This window comes from Microtus oregoni, unplaced genomic scaffold (assembly GCF_018167655.1).
Source record: "Microtus oregoni isolate MIOR12 unplaced genomic scaffold, Mior012 000010F_ref0000083, whole genome shotgun sequence".
Classification (NCBI taxonomy): Eukaryota; Metazoa; Chordata; class Mammalia; order Rodentia; family Cricetidae; genus Microtus; species Microtus oregoni.
Window position 1 is genome coordinate 29457246 of NW_024543069.1, and position 12186 is coordinate 29469431.

Here is a 12186-nt window from a genome sequence, read left to right on the forward strand (position 1 = left end):
TTCCAGCTTTGCCCTCTCCCTAAAATCTCTTGCTCCATCTCGACCCTCACCTGATCCTGTCTGCTCCCATCTGCACCCGTTCCCTGTGTACACACACACACACACACACACACACACACACACACACATTCTATTCTATTTCCACATTCCCAGAAAGATCAATGCTTCCCTGCTAGAGCCCTTCTCTTTACCTAGTCTCTCTGAGTCTGTGGATTATAGCTTGAGTATCATTTGACAGCTAATACCCACTTAGAAGTGATTACATATCATGTTTATCTTTCGGGGTATGGATTACTGCACTCAGAATGAGTTTTTTTTTTTTGTAAATCCTTCCATTTCCCTGGAAAATTCTTGATGACTTCTTTTAAACAACTGAGTAATACTCCATTATGTAAATGTACCATATTTTATTTATCTGTTTGTAAGCATAGGGATATCTATGTTGCTTCCAGTTTCTAGTTATTATGAACAAAGCTTTAATGAATATAGTTAAGCAACAGTCTTGTAGAAAGATGTGCCCTTTGGGTTTATATCCAAAACTGGCATAGCTGGATCTTGAGGTACATCAATAACTGATCTGAGGAACTGACCTATTATTTTTCATAGTGGCTGTACAAGTTTACAGTCATGACCAATAATGGAGGTGTGTCCTTCCTCACCAGCATGAATTTTCATTGTGTTTTTCTTATTAGCCATTCTGACAAGTGCAAGATGGAATCTCAAAAGGGTTTTGATTTTCACTTCCCTGATGGCTAAGAATGTTGAAGATTTCCATAAGTAATTGTGATCATTTGAGATTCTTTTGTTTAGAATTCTCTGTGAGTCCTCTGTTTAGGATTCTCTGTTTAGATATGTACCCCATTTATGATTGGATTATTTTATATTATGAATTCTGAGTGGAGATGGTGAGAGTCTGAAGAGAAGACAGAGTTTCTCTTGGCAATGCAGTAAACTTTTAATTTGCTACGTGCTTTGTAGGTTCAAAGGGCAGGTGTGCATTGGTAGTATATCTCCTCCAGGATTGCTGGATTATAAGTGCAAACTGAGTATACTGTGCCAATTCACACAATGGAAGTGTGGGACATGTGATTCCATACAATTTTCCTCTGAGATTCTATCTTTGATATTTTGAGATGATTGTATCTAAAACAAACCGATATTGTGGTGGTGTTATTGTGTGTGTGTGTGTGTGTGTGTGTGTGTGTGTGTGTGTGTGTTGAATAATCCACCTGAGCAGATAAATATATATGCTTTGAATATACATAAAAGGGTGATTCAGGAAATCAGATGTTTTCCTTTATCCCTCTTGGACTTATTAATAGCCATCAAGAGAGCACAATCTATCTGTCTGAACAAGGAAAAAGAATAAGCTGCAATCATTGCTCTATGTCACTAAGTGGGAGAAAACACACACACACACACACACACACACACACACACACACACAAACTGATTTGAAAGGCCATGTGTAGGTAGTGCTTTTCTAGAGAGAGAGAGAGAGACTGAAAGCCAGGAAGGTCATGGAGATTTGAAATATTTCTTTGCCTTTGGGTAGGTTGAATATCATAAACCACACGTCTGAAGAAAATGTTTGGTTTGTTATTTGCTTTTTAAACAATCTTACTTTATAGACCCCATTAGACTTACTCTCTTACCAGAGCATCTTATATGTTGAAATTACAAGCACATACATCTATATCAGCTCTGAATAAAGTTTTACTGGAGTAGAACTTGTCAAAATTTTATTATAATTACAAATTGTTTTAAAATTTGTTCGTATGCTAAAGAAAAGAGCAAAAAAGTCTAATTAAATTGAGAATGGGTGGTAAATCAGGGAAACACTATATAAAATGATTTAGACATGACCATTTATTATCCAAGGAGAGCAAGTCCAGTTGAATTCAGTACATAGTCTATTCATGGAGTAGAAAGAATTATAACAGTGATTCAACAATGAACTTTCAATGGCATAACATGTCTCCTTGATGTTTGAGAGGCATTATAAGTAATTTGTTTCAATATAAAACATATGAGGACTACAATATTTTGTCCTAATTACAAACTGATAAGTCCGTAAGTGAAATTTCAAGGATAAGGGACAAGAAAAAGTGTGATACACTTTGGAGGGACTTCACACTCAAAGCAATAGCAGTAGAGAGTTTGCAAGCATTGTATGGTACCAGTCCCTGGATATAGCATTCAAAGCACTATCTGAAGGGAATGGATCCAAGAACTTATGTATTTCATGGATTACTCTAAAGGAAATAAGTTATAGCCGGGCGGTGGTGGCGCACGCCTTTAATCCCAGCACTCGGGAGGCAGAGGCAGGCGGATCTCTGTGAGTTCGAGACCAGCCTGGTCTACAAGAGCTAGTTCCAGGACAGGCTCCAAAACCACAGAGAAACCCTGTCTCAAAAAACAAAAAAAAAAGAAAGAAAAGAAAATAAGTTATAGCTGAAGAACAAAATATATTAGACATTTGCTCTCCATTTGTGATTAGAACACAGCTTTTCCCAATGATTTCCTACCATACAACCATGCCATTTGAGAGTGTCTAGAGAAACAACAGTCAGTTCAATTGACTGAAAATTTTGTAGAAAAACACATAAATAAATAAAATAAAACTTTTAAGAATTATGACCCATTAGCAAGCTCCCCTTATTTTTCCAACAAATGCCATCTAACAAATTTTCATATGTTTTATTGAGTAAATAAGTCTTTTCAATTTGTTCAGTATTTATTGTCCTTAGCACACTTGCAAAAGAGATATGTTTGTAAAAGCTATAAACATGTTAACCTTGTTCTAGGCCTACCAAATGATTTAAACTTGTAAGCAATCCACGCTTATTGGAACTAAGGAAAGAATTTCTTTGCACTTCTAAATAACAAGTCAGTTACATGTCTGAGAAGGTCACCCAACTGTTTCTTTATTATATAAAACTTAAATGTAATTTAAGAACTACGTGATAATGTGTATTGGCTTAAGTATCTTAACCCTCATTGGTTTTCTTAAGGCACAGGTTATAGTCAATCAATATCAAGTAAAACAACCCACAAATTCATGTAGTATCTGTTTATAGACTAAAGAATTATAACATTAAAATGTTTGTACAACATGTGGCCCTAAAACTGGAAGTATTTTCTATGTAGTTGGTATATGTTAGCATTCTTATTTCACTTCAAAGTGAATGTTATTTGAAGGAGTGCCTGAAACCAATTGGTCCATCTCATGATCTTATACTGATCAGGATCTGGGTTCCATTCATTTCTACAATGGATAAGTGAACACTTTGTGGGGATGGAAACATCTGAGGTATCTACTGTTGTTTTAGGTGGAAAGTGTAGGAGCTGAGGTTATCTGATACCACCTTCATAGACAGCACAGGGAGTTTAATGTAATAGGATAAAAATCTTGGTCAGATTTTCATTTATATAGAATGTAAAGCTGAGCAGCTATTTAAACAAGGCCTTCCCACCATTCTGGAAAGACAAATCTGTCCTTTTTTCTTCTTCTTCTTTGTGCAAAATTCCACAGAGTGTTTTGTAGAGAAGAAGATCATTGACATTTCTCTGTTCACAAGATCTTTTCCAAATCCCATATGTTTCCTGGGTAGATAAGTTCCTATTCTCCATTGTGAGCACAGAATTATTGTCTACTTTAGGAACTGTAATGTCACATTTTCCCAAACATCGCCTCCTGGCACGGAGACATTTTATCCATGAGGGGATGTTATGGAAGAGAAAAACACATTTTATGAAACTTACAATGTCCGTATGGCTACTATAATAATCAGAATGGATGAAAATTGAAGGATTTGTTGAACTGTGCATTAAACAAATGGCAATTATCAATATGAAATAGGAACTTGCCAATCCAAAAAGAGTATCCAGCTGGCTTAAATGCATTAAAGTTTGATTCTACTGGACACAATTTAGACAGGTTACTCCTAGGAAAAGTTATCACTCAGTCTATCATGGGGATGACATCAAAGCACAGAAAAGGCAGTAAAGATATTGAGACTACAAAAGACATTCTCAAGATTAAATGTGCAAATGACAAGTATTTATAGTCAGTGTATATAGTCTCTAATACTTAAATATGAACATTATCTTTGTTGTAGCCAAGTCAGATTCCCACAATCTGGCAATAGTCACATTTATGGCATAAAATTACTTCTAAATGTGCAGCCAGGAATAACTGAGGAAGGAATTATGAGAACACGTCAAGTCTCAACAATACTGAACAACTTTAGATAGGAAGCAGTAGGAAATGCTGCTTTGTGATAAGAGGCATTCCATCCTCAATCTGCAAAGTTTCCTGGTTCAAAGGTTCAACAACAAAAGGATAGCGCCCCAGCTTTCAATGCTACTAGGCAGTCACAGTGGGCAGTAAACAAAACAGTTACACTGTCTACTGAAAGTCATCAGAAATGGCAGAGAAGTACTCAGCAGCCTATGGGAGTGGATTCTACAGAGTTACCAGGAGTAGGCACAATATAATATGGCATCTCTTGTCTCAGAATCAAAAGGCTATGAAGTGTAAAAGACATCTATATATCTATTAAACTTTTGGTGGAAGTCTCATTGGTGAAATGCAAACCTGGGTTTGATTCTTTCAGTTTCCTGTGTAAGTTATATTTATTATTGGTGTTCCTTGACAACCTTAGATTTTGTAAGATGCACCCATTTGTTACCACAAACTAATTTGTCAATTTTAATCTCCTATTGTGTAGAAACAATCAAGTAGTTAACACACAATTTCTCAGCATGAATTTAGTTCTTCAAGGACTAGTCAATTCTGTTGTAAAATTAACAAGTTAATATATTGAATTGACTCATTGTCTACCAATAAACCACTGTTTTCCTTTCCCTATTTTCCTATAATTCCATTTGATTCTGGACCCTCACTTGTAAAAAGGAACTGGAAAAACGATGCGACAAACATCAGAGTGTAGGATCTCCATTAGTCTGAGCATCACCATGATTCATTCATGGCCTCATGCCTACCCGCAAAGTTTCAGCACATTGTCTCTGGTGGCGGCTCCATGGCTTCCCTCTAACTCTGCCTTCCTTCTGTCATGCAATAGGTCAATCCAGTCCCTTTATTCATTAACCAATAAAAGCAACACATAGACAGAAGTACCTTCCATACTAGAAGGGAATGAGAAGAAGAAATTAATAATAAATGTGGGCATAATTCCAAACCTCTGCTATTTTGGTTCACAAACTTAACTTACTCCCAATGAAGAGTGCTCTTCAGTCTGGGTGTATCATGGGGATTTCTAGGTCATTGCAATCAAGAAATAAATTGTGATCAATCTGAAAACAAAGAATAAAGGATGTTCCTGAGTTTGGACAAGTGCATCAAATATAATACATACAGTAATTGATAGATTAGATTGAAAGTATATCTTTCATCTATCTATCTATCTATCTATCTATCATCTATCTATCTATCATCTATCTATCATCTATGTATCTATCATCTATCTATCTATCTATCATCTATCTATCTATCTATCTATCTATCTATCTATCTATCTATCTATCTTCTATCTTTCTATCTATCTAGTGACAGAAGCTGTTTGTTTATTTCCAGGTGCTTAGACCAAAATGATCACTCAGAAATTATATTATTTATAATACTGTTTGGCCAATAGCTTAAGTGTATTTTCTGACTAATGTTTAACCCTCCTTTGTTAATCTGTGCGTCTCCACGAGGTCATGGCCTAGGGTAAAATTTTGGCTGGGCTCCAGCAGTGGAGACTACATAGATTCTTACTGACTCTGCCTTTTTTTTTCTTCCAGCATTCAGTTTAGTTCTATTCAGTTCCTAGTTCTATTCTGCTAAGTCACTGGCTGAAATATATTCTGTATTAATTAACCGATAAAAACAACACACATACAGAAGAACTTCCTACACCATCTATCATTATCTATACATAATTAGATTGTGGGGGAAATTTTGTAAAATCTTGGAAGTTAATTGCTATTTTCACTCATGAAGATCTTATGAAGGAGATGATAGCAAAATCATTCCATTGCTAAATATGTGACAGACTAGAAGACAGAAAAAAATGACTAAAAGGTGACTGAATCAAATCTATGAAATAATATTAAGAGGGCAAACAATGGGAAATAATAAGAAAGGCAATTGTAAAAGATAGAGTTTTTATTAAGAACACAACTAACCAAAGATGAAAGCTACAGAAGTAAAGAGAAGTTAGGCTCACTGATGTCCATAAGTACTTTGTGAAAGCATATGAACGGGCATAATGGTTAGCAATTTAACCAATAAGAATGATTTTTTTCTTCTTTTTTATTTATTCTTCTCTTATACATACATCCTAACCACAGTTTCCTCTCCCTCTTCTCTCAGATCCCCTATACTTCTCACCTCTTTCCTAGATCCACACCTCCTGTTTTCCTTCAGAAAAGAGCTGGCTCCCCAGGGATATCATCTAAAAATGGCTTAACAAGTTAGAAACAAGCTCTTAAATTAAGGCTGGGAGAAACAACCCAGTAGGAGGAAAAAGGTCCTAAGAGCAGACAATAGAGTCAGAGAAACCACCACTTCCACTGTTGGGAGACCCACAAAAACACCAAACTGTAGTTTGGTATGCAGAGGATTTAACGCAGACCCATGACCCATGCAAGTTCAATAATTTCCTCCTCAGGCAATCTGAGTCTCTATGAGCCCTGCTCTAGGTGATTCTGTGGTGTCCTATCTTGTCTTTCATTCATTCCTTTCTTCTTCTTCTTCTTCTTCTTCTTCTTCTTCTTCTTCTTCTTCTTCTTTTGTAAGAGGTACAAGTTGCATTATTTAACTAAAACTAATCTTGATCTCTTAGCTTTCCTGCTTCAACATCATAGGTAAAGTTATGGCAGTCCTACCAGCATCAGTTTGTAACAATTGCACTTACTTGACTGTAAGTGCATGGTACTAAGTGCTGGATTTCAAAGCTCTTCCTTGTGTTGTACAAAATGCTAATTGAAAGGTTAAAAATAGACTAATACATAGTGAAAAACATGATTTCTTTCAATATTTCATGATAATACACATGTGAATCTGTGTTGTAAAAGAGCTAATGTGGTCTTAGTCATATTTCCAACAAGTCAAAATTCTTGAAGCAGACTTCACAGAAATTACATACGTAGACTCTTTCTTTGAAAGGGTTCTTATACTATTGATTGCACTGACATGTCTGAAGTTTGAAAGTACATAATGTCATAGTGTACAAACCTATAATAATATGTAATAAATATGCCATTATGTTTCTCCCTCTTGTAGATTACAGTCTAGAAGATATTGGGGGGAGGATCTCACCTGTTTTTACAAACAATTCTCTAGGAAGGAGCATCACATAACAGGATGATCTGAAGACAATGTCAACCAAAATATGTATATAAGTAATCATAAACCCATCATTACAGTGAAAACGATATTTTCAGCATTCCATGGACTCTTGGTTAGAACAAACCCATTAGCAAGAAATACATTTACAGGAGAAAAACAAATGCACGTTTATTACTGATTCATTTTGTAGTGGAAGAGACAGCTGATGAGATTTTGTAGGAATAATTTTGAGTTGCAGTTTATAGCAGAATATTTTAACAGAAGTTGAAAGCAAATGCAGAGAGTATCTGAGTTTCTAGGTAAAAAAAGATTTGCAAAGAAAGAAATTGTGCCAAATAAATTTCCTACTAATGATGATTCCTAGCTGGGAAATGGTGGCACATACCTTTAATCGCAGCTCTTGGGATGCAGAGGAAAGCAGATGGTCAGTGAGTTCAAGGATGGCCTGGTCTAGAGAGCTAGTTCCAGGACAAGCTCCAAATATACAGGGAAATCTGTCTCAAATAAATAAATAAATAAATAAAATAATGAAGATTTCACTAGTACATTCCCAGCATCCTAATGTTCTCAAGTTTTTTTCCAGTGGTTGACTTTGAGTCCCTTCATAGACAGTAGACCAGTGACTTTTGTTGTAGAAAATCTATGTTCTGCTATTATATAAGTAATTTGAAAGCAGACACCATACTCTTATTTTATAATTGTTCTTCAACAGCCCATCACATATTGAATGGTATCTTTTGTACTCCCACATAATTAATTTTAAATAGGCTAAGAATTATTTGTATTTTATAGTGAAAATTGGAGTAATTTTAATCTATATTAGCAATGAATTCTAAGACAATGTCATTTTCTTTCCCGGGAGAGATACGTATTCGCTTTTCTGGTTAAATAAGAAAACACCCCATTAATTCTGGATTCATTAGAGGCAAAATCCTTCTATCCAACATGTAAATCAGACAACAGACTTTCTGTGTCTCATTAGTTAGATATGTCAAGTCTCCTCTCTGTCTCAGTTATTGAGCTAGAATTTGCTTTTAACCATGTTTTTTATTCAGTGTCTGTGGTGATTAAAGTTTTGCAACGTGTTTAATATGTTGTTGTTTTTTAAAATTAATCTACAGTTCACTTCTTCAGGTAAATAGTTTTGATTTTTAAGGGCACTGTGATTCAAATCACAAGGTGTGCTAGGAATCATAATGTATTTTACTTAATATTAGAAGTGGATCCACTATTATACAGACCCTGTTCCATTCTTGATACCGTGTCGACATTTCCAAACGTATTAATTTATTTAACATCTGCTGCACACTGAGTTAAGTACCACTATCTCCAGACTCTCTCATTAACTCACCTATTCCACACAGCTGAAATATTCAAAATACAGTGGACATCCAGTAAATCACTCATTACCGTAAATCTCTGAAAATAAGATGCAGATGGCATACTGTACTGGAATGGAGTCTGTTTTGATCAGCGAAGAACGTGAGAGAATACAACTGTCTGAAAAATGAAACCTAGACTCTCAGAAGAGATGGATGAAAAAGTTTTTTTTTTTGTTTGGTTTTTTTTTTTTTTTTTTTTTTTTTTTTTTTTTTTTTTTTTTTTTGCATAGAGGGTTTAAACTGTTTTCTAAGAAGAAAAGATTTTAAGAGCCGACCTTGGAAGAAAGTCAAGAGTTTCTCGGAGTTTTGTGGGGAGGGGACATGCAGAGATCCTGCAGAAAGTTGTTGGACGAGGTGCGCGTGAAGGATGTCATCAAGGCCATCGCGGGGTGTCTCGAGGCATTGCGGGGATCCTGATCATTGTTTGGAAAAGCTGGATTTGACCAAACAGACCAGGAGGAGCAGCCCGGTGGTGGGTTGCCCGGCCACACCCCCAGCCGCTTTCTCCACCCATGACACCGCCTCCTGCCCTGAGCCCTACGAGTATGTGTGGGAAGTGAGCGAGAGAGGCGGGGGAGGAACACGGCCCCCCAAAAATGTGAAAAACCAAACAGTGCTAGCCAGCTAGTTCCGGGTTCCCGCCGCGTGAAGTCCTCAAACTGGTGAGCCTCGGTCTTCAGCCAAGTTCCTCCCGGGAACCGCGAGCCACCGGGGTGCAGGGTGGGTGGCCAGGGGCAGGGCCCGGGCGAGCTGCGCGCGGATAGCCTTGTCGTGGGCGGGCTGGGTTCGGTCACTCTGCACGGGACGGGGCCTCCAGCGCTGGGCCTGGACTGCACGCCCCCGCGGCCTTGCTAGCTCCCGGCTTGCTAGAAGTCTAAATCAGAGGAACAAGGCCTGTCTGTGCTCCGAAACCAGCTTCCAGCTGCTGGGGTGCACGCAGATGGAGGGCCAGTCCTGGCCAGCCACATGTAAGTTGTTCCTGAGTTGAAAGGGAAGGAAAGTCCGCGCCTGAGAGTTGAAGGCAGATTGCCAACTACCAGGAAAGTGTGTTTGTTTGTTTTGATAAAAGTGTTGCTTGACTTGGGGGAAGTGCAACTGGCCCTGCAGCTGGACCTCTAAGTGGTCATTGGAGGCCACAAAGAATGAACAGGCCTTAAGCTGTGATTGGGCTGCCGTACTTGAAGTATCATTCTTGGTAGCTGCGGGGAACAGGCTTGTAGTGTTGGAGTAAAAATCAAAAACAAAACAAAAAAAAATCCTGCCAGCAAAACAACAATAGCAGAAGCATGAGTGTGGAAGCCAAGTACCGTGCCGCATCCCTGTATGTTGGTGACCTCCACGAAGATGTCACTGAGGATGTGTTGTTCAGGAAGTTCAACACAGTGGGACCCGTGTTGTCCATCCGCATCTGCAGGGACCTGGTGTCCCGTCGTTCCCTAGGCTATGCCTATGTCAATTTTCTCCAGCTGGATGATGCCCAGAAAGCCCTAGACACCATGAACTTTGATTTGGTCCAAGGCAAATCCATACGTCTCATGTGGTCTCAACGGGATGCATACCTGAGAAAATCAGGAATCGGGAATGTGTTTATTAAGAATCTGGACAAATCCATTGATAACAAAACCTTATATGAACACTTCTCACCGTTTGGAAAGATCCTGTCCTCCAAGGTGATGAGCGATGAAGAAGGTTCCAGGGGCTATGGCTTTGTGCACTACCAGGACCAAAGTGCAGCAGACAAAGCCATTGAGGAGATGAATGGGAAGCTGCTGAGGGACTGCTCAGTGTTTGTGGCCAGATTCAAAAGCCGCAAGGATCGCGAGGCTGAACTCAGAAGCAAAACCAGCGAATTCACTAATGTGTACATCAAAAACTTTGGCGATGATATGGACGATGAGCGGCTTAAGGAAGTGTTCAGCAAATACGGCCAAACTTTGAGCGTTAAGGTGATGAAGGATGCCGACGGAAAGTCCAAAGGCTTCGGGTTTGTGAGTTTCTATAGTCACGAAGCTGCCAAAAATGCAGTTGAAGAAATGAATGGACAGGATATAAACGGGCAGACCATTTTTGTAGGCAGAGCTCAGAGGAAAGTAGAACGCCAGGCTGAGTTAAAGGAAAAGTTTGAAGAGATGAAAAAGGAAAGAATCCGCGCACGCCAAGCGGCGAAGCTCTACATTAAGAACCTGGATGACACCATCGATGATGAAACACTGCGCAAGGAATTTTCGTCCTTTGGGTCCATTTGCAGAGTTAAGGTGATGCAGGAAGCAGGGCAGAGCAAAGGGTTTGGCTTGATCTGCTTTTTTTCTCCCGAGGCAGCCGCTAAAGCAATGACTGAGATGAATGGCCGTGTCCTGGGCTCCAAACCCCTCAACATTGCCCTGGGTCAGAAGCACTGAACTACAACCAGACATCCTACCTCTCCAGTGTGAGTAGCGGCTAGGAGAACAGTACTGCTCTCCTCTTGTAGGGTGCTATAAGGGTAAGCTTCAAAACTAAACTAGGTGGCTGCTTAATCCATTGCACTTGTGCAAGGAATTGTAGAGAAGCATTTCTTGTGTGTGTATGAAAAAGCAAATGCGTGTTAGAGGCTTGGTTTGTTTTATAGGTTGCACCCTCAAATTTAAAAAAAAAATATTTTTCCTTATTTTCTTAAATTCACAACCGTTTAATTGGTTACATTTTATTATGTTTTGAACCAAATACTTGTATTTATTGCATATTTTATTCCTTCCTTTTGATAATGTTGCAAGCTTTAATATCTCCTATGAAAAAGTGCCCCCCAAAAAATTAATGATAGTTTATTTTTTACCAAGAGGGATTTTAACGTTTTTCATGGAAGCATTTTTTCTTTTTTTTTTTAATTTTAACAACTCAAAACTTTAGAAATTGCTAGTCAGAAATCAGTGAAATACTAAGTTGCACTTTTGACTTAATGTTTTTAATACCAAGCAATAGTGTTAACATACACACGTGCATTCATGCAAACACATATATTGGTATGTTTCATTTTTAGATAGTCTACATTAAGGTGGTGGTAGAGAAAATTTTTATTTTGGGTTACATTTTCTGTGTCTTTACTGAAATCTGAGTGTTTTTATTTTCTTGTCTAATTGTTCTTATATAGTAAAGCTTTACTTTTCATATTTCCTCATTTTACACTCATATATATATATATATATATATAACCTATATCTATGCAGCTGATGGACACTTCGCCACTTCTTAAATCCCATCACACCCATGCAATTCATTGTGATTCATTTTTAGGTTTTCATTAGATGCCTATGTTATGGAAGTCATATCTATGCAATTCAGAAACCAACCCCAAAGAAAAGTCAATCTTTTAAAAAAACATTCTTCATGTCATATTAATCTAACCCAGGGTTCAGAAAATAAGTGCCTTATTTTATAAAATTCCACCTCCTTTGATTAGACTGCATGGTC

General features: G+C 37.9%; 1 protein-coding gene across 1 annotated transcript; it reads left to right on the forward strand.

Moving 5' to 3' along the window:
* The first annotated feature begins 10025 nt into the window (after positions 1 to 10025).
* Positions 10026 to 11138, forward strand: Pabpc4l (poly(A) binding protein cytoplasmic 4 like). The gene has a single exon (XM_041659340.1). It carries the CDS (start codon positions 10026 to 10028, stop codon positions 11136 to 11138), a length of 1113 nt encoding a protein of 370 aa, XP_041515274.1.
* The last annotated feature ends 1048 nt before the right edge of the window (positions 11139 to 12186 follow it).